This window comes from Talpa europaea (genome assembly GCF_964194135.1).
Source record: "Talpa europaea genome assembly, chromosome: 8".
In the NCBI taxonomy this organism is placed as follows: Eukaryota; Metazoa; Chordata; class Mammalia; order Eulipotyphla; family Talpidae; genus Talpa; species Talpa europaea.
The window spans coordinates 57188524-57214711 of record NC_140075.1 but is presented as its reverse complement, the minus strand read 5'-3'; the positions used below and the strand labels follow the sequence as shown (position 1 = coordinate 57214711).

General features: G+C 37.0%; 1 protein-coding gene across 1 annotated transcript in view; it reads right to left on the bottom strand.

Moving 5' to 3' along the window:
- Positions 1-26188, bottom strand: part of ARIH1 (ariadne RBR E3 ubiquitin protein ligase 1) — a gene marked incomplete at its 5' end in the record, with an annotated part of 98867 nt that overhangs the window by 14570 nt on the left and 58109 nt on the right. Inside the window, 6 exons of the mRNA XM_084241080.1 lie at positions 1273-1344; positions 1782-1824; positions 3554-3660; positions 5094-5160; positions 15427-15482; positions 17532-17624. Coding sequence (XP_084097206.1) covers positions 1273-1344; positions 1782-1824; positions 3554-3660; positions 5094-5160; positions 15427-15482; positions 17532-17624 — 438 coding nt within the window. The remainder of the gene's footprint in view (positions 1-1272; positions 1345-1781; positions 1825-3553; positions 3661-5093; positions 5161-15426; positions 15483-17531; positions 17625-26188) is intronic.

Below are 26188 nucleotides of genomic sequence, written 5' to 3'. Positions count from 1 at the left end.
ACCACTCATCACCCAAAACACTTCCATATTATATGGACAGGATATTTAAGTAAATAAATATCGGCCCTTTATACAATTTTCTGGTAAGAGACTGTTTGGATACACAGCTGTGATTCAAATGTTTACTTATCATTTCATGACAGAAAAGAAGATCAAGATTACCTGCATTTTGTGATATTTGTCTAGGGTTAAGGAAATGATTCAGTCATAAAAGAATTGAATTTTTAAATTATTATCATGAACAATACTTCAAATAAAAAGAAAAATAGAAAAACCAAGGCATATTAATGTTATCCTAAAACTTATATAATCAGGAACTGTCTCTTAATATATCACATTTTAATAGTTCAATGCCAAGAATATTTGTTAAGTGCAGTTCAGTTATTTAAAAAAAAAGTTGACTCAAAAAAATAAAGAAAGAAAGAAAGAAAGAAAGAAAGAAAGAAAGAAAGAAAGAAAGAAAGAAAGAAAGAAAGAAAGAAAGAAAGAAAGAAAGAAAGAAAGAAAGAAAGAAAAGAAAGAAAAGAAAAGAAAAGAAAGAAAGAAAGAAAAGAAAGAAAGAAAAGAAAGAAAAGAAAGAAAAGAAAGAAAAGAAAGAAAAGAAAGGAAAGAAAGGAAAGAAAGGAAAGAAAGGAAAGAAAGAAAGAAAGAAAGAAAGAAAGAAAGAAAGAAAGAAAGAAAGAAAGAAAGAAAGAAAGAAAGAAAGAAAGAAAGAAAGAAAGAAAGAAAGAAAGAAAGAAAGAAAGAAAGAAAGAAAGAAAGAAAGAAAGAAAGAAAGAAAGAAAGAAAGAAAGAAAGAAAGAAAGAAAGAAAGAAAGAAAGAAAGAAGACTCAATTATTCTGCTTGAGTCCTTTTCTAAAGGGTTTAAAAAAGTTAATCCCTGGGGCAGAAATGTATATAAATGTAAACTAATAAAATCAAACTAGGAGAAGTAAATTCTAGAACACATCTGTATAACTAAAGCAGCCAAGAACAGTATGAAAAGGCATTATAAAAGCACAGAGTAGGAAAATTAACAGATTTTTCTTTTACAGGAAATGGAAGTTTTCACAATGGAAGAAATCCTCTAAGTAGAGTACTATACATACTGCAGCATAGCACTCAATAACAATCAAAGAACTAACAGGCATTCATTCTGAGGGGAGGGGGGAATCTGCAATCAAGAAAAATGTTAAGAAATACCATAACTAGGTAAACTTACTGCTTTTGCTAAGCAAAGGCACCTATACTTATCAGTTTCATCCAACAATTTACTGAAGGAAAATACCAACCTTAGTGTTGGCTGCAATCCAATTAGAGGTTTCACTGTCATCATCACATTTTTTAATCCACTTCTTCAACCACTGTTTGAAAATAACAACTGTTAGGATACAACAAATGACTTAAGAAAAAGGATAGCAAATTACTTCAAGACTTACATACAGTAAAGCTTAAATATAAAAGCCAAAGAACAAGGGTTCATTTCTTTTTAAACAAGATTCTGTAGTTCTCAGATCTAATATATATGAAATCAACCAAAGAAGAATTTTCTGTGGCTAAAGCAGGTATGTAAATCTCCTTAGCCAATTACAAGTCTACTTTGGGAGATGCCTTCACCATGGCTGTTCTGATAGTTATCAGAAGCTGACTTATTCCTAAGTTATGGTCTCTAAATACTTGCAATGAAATAAAATCTATCCACTAATGAATAAATAAATAAATAAAAATTGGGGGCTATAGTTTTCAGTCACAAAGTCTTAGAAATGCTCTTCTACATTATTTTAAAAAATTCCAAACTCACCTTACATTTAACAGGATCATGCCAATTTTCTCCACAGTTAAAGCTGTTAAGCAATAGAAAAGTTAAAAGAATTAAGTTCTACCTACTATAAGTAACTAAATAAACCAGCCCATACTTTATAGTTCTTCACTATTTTCATCAGTTGTTAGTGACCGGCAAAACAAGGGCTACAACATTCTATTTTATTCTATAATAAATTCAGAATTTAGCTAAGGACTAGTATGTAGTAGGTATCCAAATATATGAAACGAATGATAAAAAGCATGAAGGCATAATGTGATCACAATTTTATAATGAATGACTAAACAACCATCAAACTATTAAGACAATAAAAATCAGTTTAGTTAGATCTGTACATTTCTGGTAGTCTCTAATATATACATAGTTCCTTGCCCTACCCATTCTCTAATTGAAACCAAACTGAAGTTTCACTGATTTGTATTTAAATTTCTTTTTTTCTTCTCAAATTGTATAGATTTGACAATCATTCACAGAACCATAGATTTTGGGAGTACATCACACCTCCGTGTTGTGCATGTTTCACTCGCCCTCCACCAAAACTCTAGTGCCAATATCCTCTTACTCTCTCTCTCCTATCCCCTCCTCTCTCCTCAGCACCCCCATTCCCTCTAGTCACCACCAGTTTTCACAGAACTTAGTATTTTCTGTTTTGCCATGTTTTCTTGAACTTAAATATGCTTCATCAGTATGTCTCTATCAAATCTTTTATTTAACACTACAAACAAAGAATGTAAGTCTAACTTTGTAGAGTATAATTTAGTACTAATGCACAGTAAGTAATATGTGGAAAGCAAAGAGGATACATCTTTGAATGATGAGAACAAATGAACATCAGTCCAGTGAAGAGAAACTGTACTGAACAAGGTATAAAACAGAGTATGAGTAACTGAATGGGAGGAAACAAAGGGCTTCATATGTATCTGTCATGTTTTAATACAATTAAAGGAAAAATTGATTTTGATTAAACCTGGTTGTAGTTACATAGTATTCATTTTTATTATTTTCTAAACTTTAGTCTGTATTTAGAATGTTCCATACGAAAATGTTTGAAAATAGGTATGGAATCAGACGTTACTGTCTATCTACACTGTAAATTCTGAAACAATAATGCATATATTACATATTTTTAATCTGTGAGTTTATGTGGTTTTGGAAATTCCCTGCTAAGTCGAATATAGAATTCAAATGTTGAAGAGTACACTATAGATCTCCAAGGACTCAGATTATCAAGAAAGCTGGAGTCATAGGAAAACCTCAGTAAACAAGCATTTAATCAGTCATGTTTCAGCTTCCCAATTTATCTGTGCATTTTCTTTCTAGGAGTAAGATTCAACTTATCAGAACAAAGGAAATTTAAGAAAAAATCCTATGTATTTTATCTTAATAAAATATCACTTAAAATAAGCTAAAAACGGAGCAAGAGCATAAAAGAACCAAACATTTGACAAAATAAAGTGAAAGAAGTAAGAAAGCTGTTGTCCCAGATCTGTAAAACACACAAGAAGCTCTAGAGAAACATAAAAGATGTGATAACAGCCATAATTTTCCCTTAAGAAAATATATCCAAAAGTTAGAGAAAAAGGAAAAACTGATTTAATATCTGAATTTTTAATATAAAAATTTCTTATTAAAAGAACTATAACTATTTTAAGCCAAAATCACCTATCTCACTACCTGAAGTGAACAATTTTACTATCAAGAAGAAACAAAAGCTGTATGTGCAACTCCAATTTAGGAAATCACTTGTTTACCAAAACTGACGCCCACATTTGCAGCGAACAGGTTTAGCATCAGGATACTGGACTTTCACAACATGGTGGCAATCTGGGGCAGGACACCACTTTAACAGTCGATTGCACTGAAACACGAGACAGAAAATTTTTAAAATGACAGCAAATTAAATCATGATGCAATATTTCCCAACACACCAAGCAATAATGTATATTGTTTCCCTAATGCATAAGGCAATGGGGGTATGGTACCACAAGCATTAAAAAATGTATCATCAATATTTAGTCTATATCAATGGTTTCAGATGCAATGTTTTTCAAAGACTATAGATCCTGGTTTCATAAAATACATGAACTACTCCTTTTTATTTTTTTAAAAAAGATGTATTTATTTTATACAAGAACTGGGGTACACGCAAGATGCGCGGGAGGGTGAGAGGATTCACCAGAGACAGAGCAGGGAACAGAACAGGCAGACTGACGAAATACACTGCTGAGGGGAGCAGTGGGCGAGACAGGAGAGGTCTGCCACGCCATGTGGGATTCTCGCCGGCCAGCTGGGATCGAACCAGCGCTGCAGAGGCTGCGGACAGCTTCACAGTGCTGCGCTCAACCACCTGCGCCACCAGGGGAGGCCCTACATGAACTACTCTTGATCTAACTTCAAAATCCCACTGAGATAAAGAACGAAAGCCAGTTCCTCACCCAAGGCAAAGATCACATTTTGTTTCCTCAAAAGGAACATAACTACTCAAGTGTTTTTATTATGAAATAAAACTGGCTTGGATAACACTCTATACCAGAATTAAAATATTTACTGACAATTTAAAAATATACCATATTCCTAAAATATGCTATTTTCTAGAAAATCTGACCTTCAGTTTAATCTTCAATAGAAATAAAAATTATTTCTGGCATTAGAATACCAAATTACACTGTTGCTCTTACACAGGGGGTAGCAAAGTTCTATAAAGACCCTGAGGGTAAAGATTTTTGGTTTGAGGGATCATAATGGCCTCTGTAGCAACTATTCAACTCTACCATTTTTGCACAAATTCAGTTAACAGAACAAATAGGCATGGGCATGTTTACATAAATCTTTATTTACAAAAACAAGTAGGCCATAGTTTGATACCTTCTGTTCTGCTAAAACAAAGACAGTTGATAAGAACAAAGACCTACAGCATTCTTCATGAACAAAGTTTACTGGCAATGGAAGCTAAAACAGCAGACATAGCAGGATTAGTGTGTCAAACATGATTAAATATGACATAATTAGCAGTCTGCTATAATCCTCTGCTAAGGATAAAGAGGGATGAAAGAAGACTATTATAAAATTAATTGTTATCAAAGTTAACAATCTGTGAAGAGATATCTACCTATTCGCTTGTCACATTCCTTTGAGAATAAAAGTATTTTCATGTGTTTCATAAATAAAATCCACAACCCAAGTAAATTGTAAAAGTGTCTTTTGCTGTCGAGAGAATTTTATATAAAACTGGTACTTCCATTAATAAGCAAAACTGCTTTTATTAAAAGAAGGATAACTTGAATCACTTACCTCTACAAAGCTATTTGTTATTAAATGTTGATACTTTAACTTAACTTTTGAATCTGTGATCAGGCGCCTGAAAGTGAGAATAAAAATAAGTTTGTAGCCAAGAGTACTCTCCACATTTATAAAATTTCAATGCCATGGCTATAAAATCTGCCCAAAATTGAGAACACTAAAATGTACACACAACCCAGCGCTCAACCGCTGCGCCACCGGGAGGCCCTAAGTTTTGTTAGTCTTAATGGTAAACATTCCTGTGAGTGTTATAAGAAAAAGGTAAAGCAAGGAAGGGAAAAAACCCCAAACAAGTACCCACTGAAAAGCCAGTAAGAACTGTATCAAACACACACACAGTCCGACCTCATTAAAATCTTTAAAATACGAAAGCTTTGTACAATTTGACCTTTAATTTTTTGAGCTTCTTATCCCACTGTTCTTCTGTAAGACCCCACCCTATCCTGTGACACTTTCAATCTACTCCTGCCACATAAGTAGTCTTTCAAAATAGTAATAAGCACCACCCCCTCCTCAGAGGCTTTGCATAGGATAGCTTCCATTGTAAAGGGAAGAGAAGAATATCATCATGGGGCTCTGAAGTGGAACCACCTAGGTTGAATACTGGTTTCACAACTTACTAGCTAAAAATTGAGGGTAAGTTCTTTGACCTCTCAACTTTTCCATTTATTACTCTGTAAAATGCAAAGGAAAAATAGGTTGTGAAACTATACTGGTGCCTGGCAAACAGTAAGCATTCAATAACTATTAGGTGTTGCTATGATTATTATTATTATTACTATATTACTCTCAGCCAAAATATGTTACTTGCTCAAGGTAGCCTCTGCTAACAATTCCTTACATCAATCTAGACGTACACTCCCCCTCAGTTCTCATGGAATCTGTACGTCTCTTTTTAAAGAATATGTCATAATTGTAGTTAGTTATCTGTAGAAGCATCTGTTTAATATCTACCTTACGGTTCCCCTCTCCCAATCAGTAAGTTCCATGAAATGACCCCTTGTGCTAGCATTCTGCCTGGTTTGTAGAAAGAGTTCAATAAATATTTTTTAAATGAGTAAACCAACACATTTCACATAAACTGAAGTCTAAAAATAATGTATTTGATGATACTTCAAGTAAAAACCAAAATTACTCTATGACCCAGTAATTCTACTCCTAGATTTGTATGTGTCATATAGCTCCAAGAGAATTAAAAACAGATGTTCAATTAAAAACTTGTACACAAATATAAGAGAAATATTTCCACAAAAAAAGTAGAAACAACCCAAATGTCTAAGAGCTGTTGAATGGATAAAACAAAATGTGGAATATCCACATAATGAAATATCATTCAGTCATAAAAAGGAATGATACATGCAAGAACTTGGATGAACCTTGAAAATATTGTTAGCTGTCAGAAGTCAGTACAAAAGATTACATGTTATATGACTTCATTTAAGTGAATTGTCCACAACAAGCAAATTCATACAGACAGAAAGTGGATGAATGGTTGTCAGACCTAGCAGAGGAGGGAATGGGGAATAACTGTTTAATGGATAGTAACTTCTTTTTGGGGTGATGAAATGTTTTAGAATTAGATAGTATTGACAGTTGCACAACATTATGACAAAAAAGTTCCTGGATTGCATACTTAGTTAAAATAAAAAATTTTACGTGATTTACATTAATTAAAATAAGGAAAGAACCAAACCCAAAATCAGATTCCCTGACTGGCAAACAGGTATTACTCCTTTACCCTAATGCTTCTCTGATGGGACAAATCCTCAATATTTCTTAGCAAACTCTACCATAAGCAGTTGTCTAAGCCTTGCATGGCTTACCAGAACTGGCAAGAATAGAACTCAACCATAGTTATTATGTTAAAGGTATTAAGGCTCAATTATCAAGTCATAGTTTATCTGAAAAAAGGAAATAAAAAGAAAGTGATTATCATCTCTAATAAGAAGCAGTCAGAAGAAGGTGTCCTCCAGGCCATTAATAAACTAATATGCCCTCAGGAACTCTCTGATGGTGTTATACTTTAAGTTAAGGTTTGAAAGAAACTCTAGTTATAAAAGCAACACAAAAGGATTCTAAACTGTATCACATGTTTTGTTCCCATGCCTGGAGAAGGTAATGTCAACTCATCATGTAATATTTTGTATAATTCATTATGAATCAAGAAGAATGAATTCTCTTGACAAAGACATGCTGCCATCACAGTAAAAATGGTTACGCCAACTCTGATACCGGATACCTATCTATGAAGATAAATAATATGACTTGTACTGAATGACCGATATATAAGGTGAATACAATGTCGATGCATCTAACCATCCTTGAGTTCTGGGGTAACTCTCTCTTCACAAATGAGAAAATTGGAGAGCTGTGATTTGACACCAGGTAAGTTCCAACACAAGGACTTTTTTCAGTATGCCAAGTACTAAACCACACCTTATGCTTGTGCAGCACCCTAGGCAAATCAATGATATGACTTTATTTAAGACTAATAATAAAAATACTTTTAAAAGTTCTGCCTCAGGGCCTCCCTGGTGGCAAAGGGATTAAGTTTCAGCACTATCCAGCTATCACCAGTCACTGCAGTCTAAGTCCTAATTCCCAGCCAGGGAGCTAACCCACATGGTGCAGCAGACCTCTCATGTCTTGCCTGCTGCTCCTCTCAGTGTATCTCAGTAGATCAGCCTGTTCTGCTCCCCACTCTGTCTCTGGTGAATCCTCTTACCTCCCACACCTCTGGCCTGCACTCCCATTCTTGTATGCTTAAATAAATAAAAAATAAATCTTAAAAAAAAAAAAAAGTTCCGCTCCATTCTCCCACCTCTGGCTGCCCAAGGCCAAGGTTACACGAGGTTGTAAAAATCCATGCAGGATAGCCCTGGAGCAAGCACCAGCTTGTGAGAGACAGACAAGTGGAAAGAAAATTATTAGAAAATGGTTTCAGGCGTAATTTTGATAGTGTAACTCAGCTTAGGGAAGGGAGGGCTGCTTTGTTCTCTTTTGCTGGCTATCAACTTGGAGGTGGCAGTAAGGTCAATCAAGTCAGACTGCTTTTGAAAGTTAAAAGTCTGCCTTGAAGAACTATACCATGTTTGAGTCTAGCAACTGGCTATAAAAGCAGGTGAGAACATCGAATCTCAGATTAAAGGAACTGCACAAGATCATACAAATAGGTTAATGAAGGTAGAGGAAAAGTTGAGCACAAAGCAGAGCCTGGAAGCATCAACACAGAATGGAGCCAAAACAAATCACAGCTGCCTGTTAACTAGAATGTCCTGAGAGCAAGACTGCTGCAGATGAGAACAGTGAGGCTCCGCAAAGCATCTGCTCTAGCCCACACAGACAGGAATAAACTGGAAACGACTCTAACAGGATCTGCCTGGAGGCCCCGTTTCCCTTTTTCAAAATGTGCTCTCTCCTCTGGCTGCGGGAGAAAACTGCTGTGTTAACCACCATGAAATGACTTCAAGGATTTGATGAAACAGCATGATACTGTTCTTCTGAGGACAACACACGCTACTAACGCGCACCCTCCGGCCTGGGTACACTGAGGGGCACTTACTGTGAGCCTACGGATCACATGCCAGCAAACTGCTGCCTATGGGTCAAACACCTGTTTTTATAAATAAAGCTTTGTTGGAACAAAAACACGAAAGATGTTTTCCCCCAGCCATGTAAATGAGACAAGCCTACAGAAGGAAATAAAAATCATCTATTATCACCCAGGAGCAATAAACACTCAATATTTTGATCAATCTGGGATCTTGCTCTCTTTTTTGTTTTTATCAATGTCTGATACATAGTTTTAAAGAGAACATTTCTATCTTAGCTTTATTCACTTACATTACAGGCACTCTGAGTGCACTAAAACATTTATAGACCTTTTGGACAACTGTATTACATTCCATCTTCCCCTACTATTGTGGATATGTGATTAACATTTTCATAATATTTGCTTGTGTTTTTGTTATTAACAAAACATTCACTGTCATCTGAATTCATCTAATAACAATCAAAGGGCAAAATGATCTTACAGTCATCTCTGATTCATCTCTTTCTCTTACATCTCACTTGTATTATTTTAAAAATACAAAATCCAAGCATTTCTCACCATCTCCTCTGCTATCACACTGGATCACTACTATCGTCTCTCACCTGGACTTTGTAACTATTGCCCAATCTCCCTGCTCCTACTTATAGTCTCTTTCCTACTTATAGCAACCCTCTGCTCAAAATCCTCTTATGACTCTTAGAATAAAAGTCAAAGATCTTACAATAGCCTATTTTTCCATATAGCCTGCTTCATGTACCACTCCCTTCAATCTATAAGTTTACATCTGAAGCTCAGACATCTTTAACAATTTAAATTCATCATAATTATTAATAATTTACTGCCTATATCCTTTGTCTTTTTAACTACCAAAACTTGACAAATTATTTTATTTTGCATTTCAATGAGAGGAAAAAATTATTTCAGTATGAACTTGAGTCTAATCCCAGAAGCACATATTTTACAACAGATAGTGTTCTATAGCTTTTGTGCTAACCTTTCTCCCAGAACACTATGCTTTAAAGTACTGCTTTTCTGTTTCATTGTGGAGAAATGATGGGACCATTCAATTTACTCCACTATGAAACACACAACTCTTTTTTAAAAAAGATTTATTCATTTATGCATACAAGAGCTGGGGTACAGGTCAAAGGTGTGGGGGTTAGATGATTCACCAGAGACAGAGTGGGGAACAGAACAGGCAGAATGACCAAAGTACACTGCTGAGGGGAGCAGCGGCCAGTCAGGAGAGATCTGCTGTACCATGTGGGTTGCTCCCTGGCCGGGGATCAAACTCCTGCTGTAGAGGTTGCAGACAGCTTCATTGGTTGCATCTTAACCCCTTGCACCACCAGGGAGGCCTGAGACACACAACTCTTAAGTCATATGTTATCAGAACACTTTCCATAGCTGTGGACTGCCTTAAAAATAAATACAACATTGGGCCTCCCCTGGTGGCGCAGCATTTGAGCACTGGGCTGCGAGGCTGCCCACAGCCTCTGCAGCACTGGTTCGTTCCCTGGCCGCCACTGGTGAGGGTCCCACAAATAAATAAATAGATAGATAGATAGATAAATAAATAAATACAACATTGGGATACGCAAAGATTTCATCAGGTATCAATAATCATAAATAGGAAAAAATGATGCCATTAAAATGAAAGCTTTTGTTCATCAAAAATCATTAAGAAAGGGCCTCCCCTGGTGGCACAGCAGTTGAGAGCTGGGCTGTGAGGCTCCCCGCAGCCTCTGCAGCACCAGTTCGATCCCCGCCCACTGGTGAGGGTCCCACCAAAAAAAGAAAAAAAAAATCATTAAGAGAAAAGGCAGCCACACACTGGAAAAAATAGTTGCAACATATCTAGCAAAAAACAAGAATATTTAAAGAATTCTTGAAAATTAATTAACAAACAGGAAATAAATAGGGCTACACAAATAAAGTTTCTACAAAGCAATGGAAACCATAACTAAAAGGAAAAAAGACATTCTACTGAATGGGAGAAAATATTTTCACATCACACATCTGACAAAGATGTATGATATAGAAGATCTAAAAATAACTCATACAACTCAACAAAAACAACCCAGTCAAAAAATGGGCAGAAGAAGGGGGCCTCCCCGGTGGCGCAGCAGGTTGAGTGCAGTGCTGTGAAGCTGTCCGCAACCTCTGCAGCACGGGTTCGATTCCCGGCTGGCCGGGGAGATTCCCACATGGCGCAGCAGACCTCTCCTGTCATGCCTGCTGCTCCCTACTGTCTCTGGTGAATCCTCTCACCCTCCCACACCTCTGGCCTATACCCCAGTTCTTGTATAAATAAATAAATCTTAAAAAAAAAAAAAAGATCTCAAATTACACTGTTACCTTCCCAACTTTGAAATATAAATATAGGTGGCCAGTAGTGAAACCCCCCCCAGACCAATGAAGATTAGCTATGATGATTATCATAGTACAAATTAATCGCTGAAATTTTCAATTATGACACAGGTGAAGACAAGGAAGAATATACATTTTCAATTATATACAGTAACTGACACTATGGAATAAAAAAAGATTAATCCACTGAATCAGTAATCTTAAGGATTTAAGAGTCTAAGTAGCACTGATGGATCAGTGAGTAGCATTTCCAAACTTAGAGCCACACATTTTGAATGGAAATAGCAAAGGACTTAAGCAACATAAACAGGATATCAGAAGTTATACAGATTATAGCCTCAGAAAGAAAACAGATCAGAATATGGGTAATTGCAGCAGTGTATGGTAATGGAAATACGGGGGAGATAAGGAGTTCACAGGATGTCTGACCAAAACAAAATGAAAATTTAAAATGAGGCTTGAACTCCCCGGTGGCGCAGAGGTTGAGCACTGGCTTGTGAAGCTGCCTGCAGCCTCTGCAGCGCCGGTTCGATCCCTGGCTGCTCCCCGGCCACCGGAGGAGGGTCCCACATGGCGCACAGACCTCTCCTGCCGCCCACTGCTCCCCTCAGCAGTGTACTTCAGTCCTTCTGCCTGCTCTGCTCCCTGCTCTGGCTCTGGTGAATTCTCTCACCCTCCCATGCTTCTGACTGTACCCAGTCTGAATGAATGAATGAATGAATGAATAAATAAATCTTTAAAAAAAAATAAAACAAAATGAGGTTTGAAGAATGACTAAGAGGATAGTAGGTTGAGAATTAAAGAGTAAAACAAGGAGAGTAATACATGTGAAAAGTCATGAGCTAATACAGAAGTAATCAAAATTCAACCAAATAAAATGCATAGCAGTTTCAAGAAATTAAGTTCTATATGGCTAGAACACAGAATGTGAGAAAAAAGTGAGGCAAAAAATGAAGCCACACAGATGAGCAAAACAGGACAAAGGAAAACATTTGTGAAGAATGGATGGTGATGAAAATAGGTATAAGGTAATCACTTAGGAGCCAGTAGCAGATTCCTAGCTAAGAGAAGATGGCTGTGATCAGGTTAATGGAGGTAGGAACAGACAGAGAAATGGACAGATTTTTAAGCATAACTAGGATGTGGAACTGACAATTTGGTGCAAAATTCAGTACAGAAGACATATACCAATAGTTTACAACTATGTAAGATAAAAAGTAAAAATCCCTCTCCATAATCTCCAATCTTCCAGCTGGTATCACTACCAAAATTGTCTTTTGAGTATTCCTGAAAGCTTTCTGTATTCAGGATGAAAATCCACAGTGTTTTAGAACTCCTACATATGACAGACACAGAGAAAACCACATCAAAAACATATAGTCAAATTTGCTGTAAAGAGCCAGCAAATCATGAAAGCAGCAAGTAAGGAACAACAATGTAATTAAAAGCTGACTTATCAGAAACAATGGAGGCAAGGAGGTAATAAAATGATGTTCAAAGTGATGAAACTATTGGATGAAAGGCCAAACAGCACACATTTGTATAAACTGCTAAATTGCATAATAAATAAGGTGTGACAGTTTATATACCCTGTTGTATTATAGTCTCACATTAGATATTACTAACTTCTTTAATCCTTTAATCCAATATGAAAAGCAAAAAAGAAACTTTAATGGTGTGTGTGTGTGTGTGTGTGTGTGTGTGTGTGTGTGTGTGTGTGTGTGTGTAAAAGAAATGGAATGTAGGCCAGAGGTGCAGGGAGTATAGGATTCACCAGAGAGAGTGGGGAGCAGAACAGGCAGATTTACTGAAATACACTAAGGGGAGCAGTGGGCGAGACAGGAGATGTCTGCTGTGCCATATGTGGGTTAGCTCCCTGGCCAGGGATGGAACTCAGGCCAAAGAGGTGGTAGCACTGAGAATTAACCCCTAGGCCATCAGGAAGACCCTCCAAAAAGAAACTTTTAAAAAGGTTGAAGTATTTAATTTTGATTTACATCTATTTAACTAGGAATGATAGTAGCTAATGTTTAAGACTATTCAAATTTCTTTCTCCACGAATTGCTTATTCATGTCCTTTCTACAGAAGTATCTTCTTCCTACTGATTTGCAAGAGCCCTTACACTAACCACATTTGTTTTTGTGTTCGGAGTATTTTCTCCATTTCCTATTTAGCTTTTCCTCCCCAAATAAAATTTCCTAAGAAATAGCTTTCTAATACCTCACTGCCCAAATGTCTTATCACTACTCTAAAATGTCTTCTACTATACCATCAAAGTTGCATTTCTAAAATGCAAATCTTATTAGTCTCACCAACCTATTATGAAACTCATCACAATATGTCACTCTTCGTATCTCCATCTCTAGTAATCCTATTCTGTGCTCTAGCCACAATAGAATACTTCATAGAGAAGTTCATGACCTATTTAAAAAATAGTCATCTTTTCTTAAAATATTACTCTTCACTCCGTCAAACCAAATGTTTACTCCTCTTATATTTCCCCCTAAGTAAAGTCTCCCTAGACATTTCAGATGGAATAATTCGTATTAGTTGATATATACATTAAACTTAAACTTTGCATTTTAGTCATTTATTAGTAACAATCCTCTGAGGGAAAGAAATGTATCCCATTTTGTTCTCCTGTGCCTCTGTGCTAATAAGTGGGCTTCCAGTAATATGTCTGTGGAATGAATGAAAAATCAGTGATTTATGCTGATGAAATATATCAATGAAAGAATACCAGAAATCCCAAAGTATAAGGGGACAAGAGAAAGACAACTCTGATGGTACTTCAAGATGATACAAGGATAGCTTAAAACAATAATGGATAAAAGATTTACTGAAATATAAACAGTATTAACATATAGCTGATAATAGTAATTATGTTTTAACAAGTCAAAGTAGGGTGAGATTATTATTATTATTTTTTAAAGATTTATTTACTTATTTATACAAGCACTGGGTACAGTCAGAAGCGCGGGAGGGTGAGAGAATTCACCAGGGGGAACAGAACAGACAGTCCGACGAAATACACTGCTGAGGGGAGCAGCGGGCAGCGGGAGAGGTCTGCGCACCATGTGGGACCCTTGCCCGGCAGCCGGGGATCGAACCGGCGCTGCAGAGGCTGCGGGCAGCTTCACAGCCCAGCGTTCAACCGCTGCGCCACCAGGGGAGGCCCTAAGTAGGGTGAGATTATTAATAAAGTGGAATTAGCTTTATAAACTATGTTGGTTAAGTCAATTTATGGCTTTAATAGTTTTAGAAATTTGCTCATTGAAATTCATGGCTGTTTGTACTTTACCTCCAAATCCCAGTACTTAAACACGGATATGCCTTTCTATATAGGCAATTATCCAGGACCTAAATAAACTGTCTGTGGATCATTCAGGCCCTCGACCTTTGTCTCCACTCAGTCAGGTAACCCAAAGTTGTGAAAACAGCACTGAGTGAGGAATTAAACAACCTGGGATTTTATCTCAGGTTCAGGAACTGCTTGTTTCTTCAAATTTCTTTCTCCCTACAAAAGAGAACCACAGATCTGAAGCAATACAGCAGGGTAGGAGGGGAGAGAGAGAGGTCAAAAGAGGGACGAGACAAGCATAAGGGATGGGGGAAGATGGATCAAAGGTGCTATGGTGGTGGGAGAACTATGGATACAATACCTGAGGGGAGAAACCAAATAATGTCCAAAATTTACAGTGATTTAAGGAAATAAAAAATCTGGAGGGAAAAAAAGAATCTTCTTGTGGAAAGTTAGTCAACAGACTCCAGTAGTGGTGGCCCAGGACCTATAGCAATGTTTTAGTCAAGGTCAAATTCCCCCTGCATAGCTCCCAGCTATGCAGTGACCATGGCTAGAGTGACCATGGCTAGAGTACCATTTCTGTTTATTAAGGCATTGCTCTATGGACAATCTATGCACAGGAGTTCTCCAAAGAGCTACCAGACTCTCACAGATACCTCATAGTCTGAGTCACCTCCTAATGACTCCTCCTCCTTTCTTTCTCTTCTTTAATATGCATCAGACCTGCATCAAAGTCTGTCTATTCCTTCTCCTCCTCCTCTCTACCCTGCACTGTAATTGTCCCACAATAAATCTTCCCTTATTTTAACTCTGTTAAGGCATCAGTTTCCTAGAGAACCTGACCAACACTGACATATCTTATTCTCCTTTTCCAGGTTTACTGAAATCTAGCTATTACATATTGCAAAGTTTATCAGAATTGAGAGGGCATTTAACCAAATTACAAATGGATTTTTATATAACTCCAAAGGAACAGAGATTGGAAAATCTCTTCAGATCTTAATCATTTTAACTCCCTTGAAGTATTGAGCAAAAATTAATTTGATTTAACCAACTAACCAATATTCAACATGCAGAAGCTATCAAAAATACTTACATAACTGTGTTGTCATCCACTAAGATATCACAACCATGAGCAGGACACGAAATAGTCTGAAAAAGACGGACACAGCTGTCATTCAACAAATATTTATCTAATGCTCTACCATTACCAGACATTTAGTGGGATTGGGGGGATACCTTAATTAGGTAAGGACACCTTAATAAGATCTTAACTGTTCCCTTTCTTTCTTTTTTTTTGTTAAAGATCTATTTATTTATTTATTTACTTATTTATTTATTTATGCAAGCACCGGGTACAGTCAGAGGCGTGGGAGGGTGAGAGAATTCACCAGAGCCAGAGCGGAGAGTAGAACAGACAGACTGACGAAGTACACTGCTGAGGGGAGCAGCGGGTGGCAGGAGAGGTCTGCGTGCCATGTGGGACCCTCGCCCGGTGGCCGGGGATCGAACTGGTGCTGCAGAGGCTGCGGGCAGCTTCGCAACCCAGCGCTCAACCGCTGCGCCACCGGGGAGGCCCTTAACTGTTCCCTTTCTATTAAAGCAAGTGTATGTATGCATGTTTATCACCATAAAGTAAATAGGATTGCTGACCTAATTGTTTTTTCAGTTCAAAAAGCAAGAAATCTTGCCCCAAAACAAATGAATGGATCAAAAAGATGTGGTAAAGATACGATTCAGCAATCAAAAAAAATAAACTCAAGCCATTCGCAGCAACATGGATGGAGAGCTAGACGGGATTATCCTCAGTGAAATAAGTCAGAAGGAAAAAAGAAAAATATCATGTTTTCACTGATAGTAGGAACATAGGGAAACCTAACGGAGGCAGAAAAAAAAAGATAAAACTAGCAGGCAAATCATGGATACAAGACATAGAACAGGGGAGGGGGGAAGAAGAGAGATCAAAACAGGGGAGGGAAAATCACAAGGGACTATGGTGATGGTTCATGGGTAATGTTGCAGAGGGAAATTTACAGGGAATACACCTGAGCAAGAAATCTTACAAAACTGCTTAACAAGTTGAGTATGATGTAGTTGAGTTGATGCCTGCTGAGGAAACATTGTCTGGATTGGTTCTTTATTTGGAAAGATAAAGAGTAAATAATAGAAAAAGGTCTCGGGCCTCCCTGGTGGCGCAGGTCATTGAGCACAGCGTTATGAAGCTGTCTGTAGCCTCTGCAGTGCTGGTTTGATCCCAGCCAGCCTCAGAGCAACCCACATGGCAAGCAGACCTCTCCTGTCCTCGCCCGCTGCTCCCCTCAGCAGTGTATTTTGTCAGCCTGCCTGTTCTGTTCCCAGCTCTGTCTCTGGTGAATCCTCTCACCCTCCCACGCATCTGGCCTGTACCCTGGTTCTTAAATAAATAAAAAAATCTTTAAAAAAAAAAAAAAAAAAAAGAAAGAAAAGAAAAAGGCCTCAATTGTCTTTTAGTTGTTTTAATTAAAAAAAAAAATTCCCGGGCCTCCCCGGTGGCGCAGCAGTTGATCGCTGGGTTGTGAGGCTGCCCGCAGCCTCTGCAGTGCTGGTTCGATCCCCGGCCGCCAGGCGAGGGTCCCACATGGTGCGCAGACCTCTTGCCACCCGCTGCTCCCCTCAGCAGTGTACTTCGTCAGTATGCCTGTTCTGCCCTCCGCTCTGGCTCTGGTGAATTCTCTCATCCTCTCGTGCTTCTGACTGTACCCAGTGCTTGTATAAATAAATAAATAAATAAATAAATAAATAAATCTTAAAAAAAAAAAATTCCCTCATGCAATTCATAATCCAGAATTCTGTACCTATTTATGTTTGTTTTTTTTTTTTAAAGATTTATTTATTTATGCATACAAGAGCTGGAGCACAGGCCAGAGGTGTGGTGGTGAGAGGGTTCACCAGAGACAGAATGGGGAACAAAACAGGCAGATTGACCGAAGTTCACTGCTGAGGGGAGCAGCGGGCAAGGCAGGAGAGATCTGCTGCACCATGTAGGTTGCTCCCTGATCGGCCAGAGGATTGAACTCGTGCTGCAGTGGCTGCGGACAGCTTCATAGGTTGAATCTTAACCTCTTGTGCTACCAGGGAGGCCTGTACCTATTTATGTTTGTGTAATGTTCTAAGTACTGTAGAAAATTTAATAAAAATTAAAAAACAAGTTGGCATCTTTACCTGTCCCATGCCTTCCTCCATTATTTTGGTAGTTAAATATTCGCTCCAACACTGCATACAAAACTTATGTCCACATTCAAGGCCAGTGAAATACTGCAACAAAAATAAAACACAGACATTAAAAAGACATTATCAGAAAAACACTATATACAGGAACTCAGTAAGAATCTATTAAGTCACATTTATCACAGTGCCTAAAATACCAATTTCACAAGACTAGGGAGGCTCCTAAAATGAACTTCAAAGTGATGAAATATAGACATGCAAATACACTGAATATAAAACATCAAGTTAATGAGATATGCACCTACAGTATTTATAATTTTTTTGAAAGTCCAGCAACAAGTTTGTATTGAATATAAGAACAACAAAAATAACTCATAGACTGTGTGAAAATATAGTAGTTACCAAAGGGTAAGGGATTTGAAAGGAAAGGGCAAAGGGGGTCAATTTTATAGTGTGAATGGCACTAGAACTTGGGTGGTAGGTGCAATGAGACATATGCATTGAGATGTGGAGCTATACTCTTGAAATGTATATAATATTGTAAACCAAAGGTAAAATTTTATGTAAAAAAAAAAATCCTAAAATAGGTCATGGGCCAATAAGCATATATAAAGACAGATGTTTAATACTCTTAGACAAAAGAGAAATGTAAATCAAAACCACATCATACCTACTAGGGTGGCTATAGTAAGAAAGATAGTAACAAGTGTGAGCAGGATATGGAGAAATTAGAACCCTCATACACTGCTGGTGTACAAAAGCTTTTGGAAAACGCTCTGGTATTTTCTCAAATTAAACAGAAGTTATCACATGGTCCAGTAATTCCACTCATAGTCTATTTGCCCCAAAATGAAAACATATATCCACGCAAAAACTAGTACATGAATATTCATAGCAGTATGAACTAGAATAGCTCCAAAGTAGAAGCAAGCCAGTCATCAACTGAAGTATGGATAAACAAAACGTGGAATATTCACAAAAAGGAATGACAAACTCGATACATTCTATAACAAATGAACCCTGAAAACAATATGCTAAGTTAAGTAAGTATATCACAAATGACAACATACTGTTTTACTATGTTTACAGAAAAGATCCAGAATAGCCAAAAATTTATAGCAAAAAAGAAGATCAGTGCTGCTTAGGACTAGGTGAATGGGGTAAGAATATGGGAATTGACAGTAAAAAAATATGGGATTTCTTTTTGTAATCATGAAAATGTTGTAAAATTGACTGGCATTGGTTGCACAGCTCTGCCTATATAAAACACTTTAAATAGGTAAATTGTATGATATGTGAATTATATATCAAGCAAATATTTTAAATGATCTTGGAGAGTCTAGAGAACTGTATTTTTAAAGGATTCAAATAAAGGTTACTATTCTTTTTAATATTTACCACTAAATTACTTTTAAATAAGTAATACAAACTCATGGTTAAAAAGAATTATTTAATAGTAAGAGTTTATACTGAAAAATAAGTCTTCATTCCATCCCTGCTCTCTCTCTGCTCCATCCATCCAGAAGTAATCACTATTTCTAATATCTTATATATTTTTTCCCAGAGACGTTCTAACATACACAGGCACACATACAACTAGTAAGAGGAACACACACACTGTTCTGCATCTTTTTCTTTTTTTAATTACTATTTAATAAAGTTCTGATGTGGTGCTACATTGGTAAACTTTTTGTACATGTACATGAAAGTACCACAATTTAAATAGTCTACTACTGAATGGACATTTAGATTGCTTATTCTTTTCCTACTATACCACTGCACTAGACTATACATGCAACTTTGTGATCATATGAATGTATCTCAGAAGTTTATAAGTGAAATTATTAATAGGTATGCATTTACAATTTGATAGATTCTTACCAAGCTTCATCCAAAGAGGTTGTAGCAATTTACATTGTGCAAGATAAATTGGTTTCTCACACTCATGTCAACACAATATATTATCCAACTCCTTGATCTTTGCCAATCTAATGAGAAAATGAACTAACTTTATTAGTTTTTAATTTCTTTTACTGTGTATGAAGTCTAAGCATTTGAAAAAAGTTTTAAGGCTATATATATATATATATATTTTTTTTTTTTTTTCTATGTACTCACTTCATCCATTTGTCCACTGGGTTTTTTTCCTTTATGATTTAGTGGAGATTTTTATTGATTTGTTTATAAGCATGAAAAACATTTTGTTTTAATTTTTAATGTTCATATTTGTTGCCATATAGCAGTTCTTTATATCTAGCACAATATATCAATTTAAAAATTTATGTTTTCAAATTAATTAACTTTGACATAAGGAGTAAGAAGTAGAAATTTAAGCTTCCATTCCACATAGAAATTATGTTGAAAAATAAGTTTCCCTCATACCCAACCCTGTCCTCTACTTTTTTCCTCTACCCAAGAGAAGGTAATCACAAATTGTTCCAAAACCATTTACTAAATAATCCACCTGAATTAAAACATATTGTCTGTAATATTCTAAATTTATTCCATGCACACTGGATTCTGTCCTGTTTTACTTCATTACCTTTCCTTTTTTTTTAAGATTTATTTATTTTTATACAAGAGCTGGGGTACAGGCCAGAGGCGCCAGAGGGCCAAAGGATTCATCAGAGACAGAGTGGGGAACAGAACAGTCAGACTGAAATACACTGTTGAGGGGAGCAGCGGGCGCAACAGGAGAGGTCTGCCACACCATGTGGGATTCTCGCCAGCGGGCAGGGATCGAACCGGCACTGCAGAGACTGCAGACAGCTTCACAGCACGGCTCAACCCGCTGCGCCACCGGGGAGGTCCCCCTACTTCATTACCTTTTCTTGTATGGAAGGACTAGTTACAGCCCTCACCCGCCAGTTCCCATCAATCCATTCTTTTTAACATTTTCAACTATTCTTTCTAAAAACTCAAGTTATCTTTTCATCTCCTTAGAATTTAAAGTTTTCTCCATATAGATCTTTCACATTTCTTGCCAAGTTTATTCTTAGCTCTTTTATTCTTTCTGTGGGTCTGATAAGTAGTGTTTTTATTCCATTACATTTTCTAATTAGTTGTTATATGAAATTTCTGATGTCACTTAAGAAATTAAATGCAAACACTCAGGATAACAAAATTCTATGCTACAGCATATCAACTGTATAAAAAATGTCTAGAAGCAGCTCTGGAATAAAGCATACCAGAGTCCTGAAACTGGATTTATGGTCCAAAGACATGGGAAATATCAAACTATATATATGGCACTATTCAGATTGACGATGATTGTAACTCATTCACAAGACAAGTTCAGTAAATATTTGGGAAATCAGTATTCTTGCCATTAGAAAGAGAACTGGAAAATAGGAATCTATTTCATTACTCCCCACTAGTGAAGGCAATCTGGTACTAACTGGTTGCCAGATCACAAATGGAGAGTAATTGATTGTCAAGGTTATGAGGAGCATTCTGCTAACAAATAGAGAAATACACCAACAATTCTAAAATATTTTATTATTAACTGAAAAACATGTACATCTCTATGCGCTTTATTCTTTTCTCTTAAGGACTCAAGAGATAAAAGGTCTCAATGATTATTAAGTGATCACTGCAAGTAACAGTTCTGCCTTTGGGACTTCTAGACTAGGGTCTGTGATGAGATATAAAGAAAACTTTTCTTTAAGGACCTTTTTTTAAAATTTATTTATTTATTTATTATACAAGCACTGGGTACAGTCAGAAGCATGGGAGGGTGAGAGAATTCACCAGAGCCAGAGGGGAGAGCAGAGCAGGCAGACTGATGAAGTACACTGCTGAGGGGAGCAGCGGGCGGCAGGAGAGGTCTGCGCACCTTGTGGGATCCTCGCCCGGTGGCCGGGGATTGAACCGGCGCTGCAGAGGCTGCAGGCAGCTTCACAACCCAGCGCTCAACCGCTACGTCACCGGGGAGGCCCTTCTTTAAGGACTTTAAAAATTTTTTACTTTACTTTTTTAAAGATTTTTTTTTTTTCATTTATACAAAAGCTGGGGTACAGGCCAGAGGTGCAGGAAGATGAGAGGATTCACCAGAGACAGAGTGGGGAGCAGAACAGGCAGACAGATCAAAACCACTGCTGAGAGGAGCAGTGAGCACAACAGGAGAGGTCTGCCGCTCTATGTGGGAATCGAACCTGTGCTGCAGAGCCTGCAGACAGCTTCACAGCGCTGTGCTCAACCCGCTGCACCACTGGGGAGGCCCTAAGGACTTTTCTTTAAAATGAATTTTCTAATTAGGCAACAACACTAAACAAAGTAAGTCAGAAAAATAAACCACATGTGCATATCTAACGTTAAAGCAAAATCATATTCATTGTACTTAAGAGTTATCATTATCATGGATATGTATGGGTATCTTACTATCTATCATGCTTTCCTTTCCCTTCTTTTAATGTGTTTGTATCTTTACTACCTTGTGCTTACCTACTTGGTTCCCTGGGCCTTTGGTGACTTAGGAGATCAGAGTATCTATTCATCAAACATACCTATTTATAGCATAAATATATCTGAACAAGAATACATTAAAAATATATGAATTATTAACAGGCAAAAATAAAATCAATGGTCCTGACAAAAAAGAACTAAAGGAGAATATACATTCTTAAGTTTCATTTATCTTCACCATTTTATATATACAGCAACTAATGTCAAATAACAGTAAAAACATTAAGCATTATCTTCCTTCAGAAGTTGATTCTATAATCTTTAAAGTTGAAGTCATTTTGTTTATAAAAACTTAGCAAATAATCAGGGATGTCTGCACAGCCTCAGTGCAGAGATTTCATCCAGGGCTTTGCAGGTTTCTTTTCCTCTCTTTCTGAACCCAAAGGCCTCTCCTGCAACCATGCTCTGCCAGATCCTCAGGCAGGCCTAGAAGCATTCTAGTTTGATTCTCCCTTTTTGTATTTACTGGAGCCAGAGGTTCCGGAGCAGCATTATATGTCATGCATCTGGCTTTGTTCAAACCACATGTCAGTTGGGGCAGACAGAATAACTCAGAACCCTGGAGCAAACTGGATCTCAATGACCCATGCAAGTTGTACTCAGTGAATGTAGAATACAGAAAACTGAAGGAAGAATGTCCAGACTTATAAATGAGATATGTCACTATAAAGCTGCTTAAAATGAAGGTCTTCCAGATACCATCTGCACAATTTTCCATTTAACCAGGAAAAATCCTCTAAATGCACAAAATTATGTTGATATATTGTGTTGGGGTTTACAGTGATTAAAAATAGCTGAAACTTGGAAAAAAATAAATAAAAAGGGACATAGGATTGGACCTATATTAGATATTTAAGTGTTTTCTGTAGTACATTAATTCCAAAGTACCACAGGAGTGGGGGATAGGAGGGTGGCCTATACTCACAATCTCCAATTTTGTAATTTTTAAACATACATTCTTAGAAAACACAAATTGCTGGGCCTCCCTGGTGGCGCAAGGGATAGCCTATGAGGCTATCCACAGCCACTGCAGCACGAGTTTGATCCCCGGCCAGGGAGATACCCACATGGTACAGCAGACCTCTCCTGACTCGCCCACTGCTCCTCTCAGCAGTGTATTTCAGTCAATCTGCCTGTTATGTTCCTCACTCTTTCTCTGGTGAATCCTCTCACCCCTCCACACCTCTGGCCTGTACCCCAGTTCTTCCATGTATAAATAAATAAATCTTTAAAAAAAGCAAAACACAAATTGCTTACTTCATAAAAATTAAACATTGTAGTCCCAGTTATATGTCCTAGTACAGCTAGATCTTAGGATTGCATTCAAAATACTATAAAATGAGTAACTTTCACCAGGACTAAGATACCCCTGAACTGGCCAACACTGGGTAAGGGACATAAAAAAGTGCTCTCAAGTCTCAGGCTATTTTTTTTTTTTCAGGCTATTATTTTTTAAAGGAGTCTAGATATCACCCAGGATAGTTAACGCCTAAGAACAAAAGTAGCAGAGGCATTTATTTAAAACAACTGTTTTCATATGGCACTGTATAAGGCTAAAGTTGCTTTGTAGAAGGATAAAGGTATTGAAAATATAAATTAATAAAAGTATAAGTATTTGAAGAGAGTAGTGGAAATTGAAAAGTACGTGTTATACAATGTAAGTAAAAAAATCACTCATCCAACCAATAAAGCCCCAATGAAGACTATCAGGTGGTATTTACTTCCAAAACTGAAGAGGCTAAAATTAACCTTCTCTATTAGTCTAAAAAGTATGAGAAGTCCTAGTTTCATGATGATTATATATTTCATAACACTTGGCATAGTTTCTATAACTCTTCAACTTACTTTCCAATCTATTGTTGCTTCTCTGTTTGCTTTCTTGTCCTGTAACTTACATAGTCAAAGTTGATATGAAAGTAACTATACTGCCTCTAATTCCTTTCCCACCTTCAAGTTGATGAATGACTCTTCAGCCATTGAATGCAGTGTGGTTTCCCACCCTTACCACCTACTTAAAATAATTTTCCAAGGTCATCAGCAAGTTTCTCGTTAATTCCAAATTCATGTTTCAATTCCTTTCTCTGAAGTGTTTTTAGCACTGTTTACCATTTTTGAAAGTGCATTCTCTTCTATTAGCTCTGTGTTAATACGTCTTCCTTGCTCATCTAACTTGCCTGAGGTGATTAGCTCATATGTGATTTCTATGTAAAGCCCTCCCCAATCCAAAAGTGGACTGGGGAATCTCTCTAATAGGTCCCCACAGCAGCATACACTATATTAAAGCAATACCTCTTTCTGAATGTCACTTTACTTAAATGCCCAGGAAAACCTATAAATTATCTGAGGCAGGCATTGTATCTTTATTCCATGGTGCTTTTAACATTTAGAACAGTACTTGGTGTGACAGATGAATCAATCAATGAATAGTAGGTTCTTCATCATCAGTTGCAAGTACAAGCAAAATTTACACTGCAAATCTCCTATCATGATTTCTAAGTTGTTGAGACTGAAAAAGTCAGAGGATATCTGTAAGCAGTTAGCTCCAGTATTCAAATTACATTTAAGATTTAATTTAAGGAGGAGGTGGCTATAAGAGATCAGGAGACATGCCAAAGAATAAGGAAACCTTGCATAACCTGGGAAAAATTACTTGGATCTTAATATTATCTCACAGTTTTAGGCAGTTTACAGTTTTAAAATGTAAACACCACACAAAATGTCAACTGGTAAAGAGAATCTGTTAAAGAAAAATGACAAAATGATCAAAACATGAATTAATTTGTAACAGTAATGCTGACTTCTCTTTGAAGGTAAGGGAAATGATACAGTTTTCAGTCTGGAAGAGATTTGAAAGAATCTCTTATTCAATTCATATGTGAAATTAGAAAATACTTATAGCTAGTGATTAAATGACTTACTACCCTCCCCAAGTCAAAAAGTATTAGTAGTGCTAGAACTATGATCAAAACTTGAGATTTTGGAAATTTACCTACTAAATTATTTTAACTTGCTGATTTCGCATTTTCTCTAAGAGTACTTAATTAACATAATAATGGTAACAAAGACATGATAATTTATTAGTTGCTTAACTAATGAATTGGAGAATATGAACAAGTTATAATTAAGTAAATACTTAAGTTACTATTTAAAGGTGAATTTAAATAAGAAATTCACTTAATTTAAAGGCGAATTAATTCCAAGTAACTAAATACATTTATGTTACAAATATTTTTTCTATGCGTACTAATAAAGTAAGGCCTTCATAGGAAGATTACGCTTATTTAAGCCTAAAATTTCTTTATTAGACCTAACTCCAAACCACCTACTCTATAGGTTTTAAAATGACTTTTATTATTTAATTGTCCTTATTTTATATTTATTTTTTATTTTTTTAAGATTTATTTATTTTTATACAAGAACTGGGGTACAGGCCAGATGTGCGGGAGGGTGAGAGGATTCACCAGAGACAGAGCAGGTTACAGAACAGGCAGACTGACAAAATACACTGCTGAGGAGACAGGAGAGGTCTGCTTCGCCATGTGGGATTCTCGCCAGCCAGCCAGGATCGAACCCGTGCTGCAGAGGCTGTGTACGGACAGCTTCACAGTGCGGCGCTCAACCGCCTGTGCCACCAGGAAGGCCCCTTAATTTTCCTCATTTTATTTAACAGAAACATCAATTAATTGATCCTAGTCTCTGCTACAACTCTGTCACCACCTGTTATACTTAAGAATCTGTTAAAATGAATCTGTACAAGGGAAAATCTTTTGTTATAAAGTGAATTAGTATTAGACATTTTATAATATTTTGGATATTTATAAAACTTAGTTTTAAGTCTATCTAAATTTTTTTTAAAGATTAATTTATTTATGCATACAAGAGCTGGGGTACATAAGCCAGAGATGCAGGTGGGGGGTGGTGAGAGGATTCAGCATAGACAGAGTGAGGAAAAGAACAGGCAGACTGACTGAAATACACTGCTGAGGGGAGCAGCAGGCAAGACAGGAGAGATCTGCTGCACCATTTGGGATGCTCCCTGGCCATCAGGGATTGAATTCGTGCTGCAGAGGCTGTGATTGCTTCATAGTGCATGCTTAACCCCTTGCGCCACGAGGGAGACCCAAGTCTATCTAAATTTTGATGAAAAATAATTCTAACTCAAGCAGCTACGTACTGGACAATTCTCC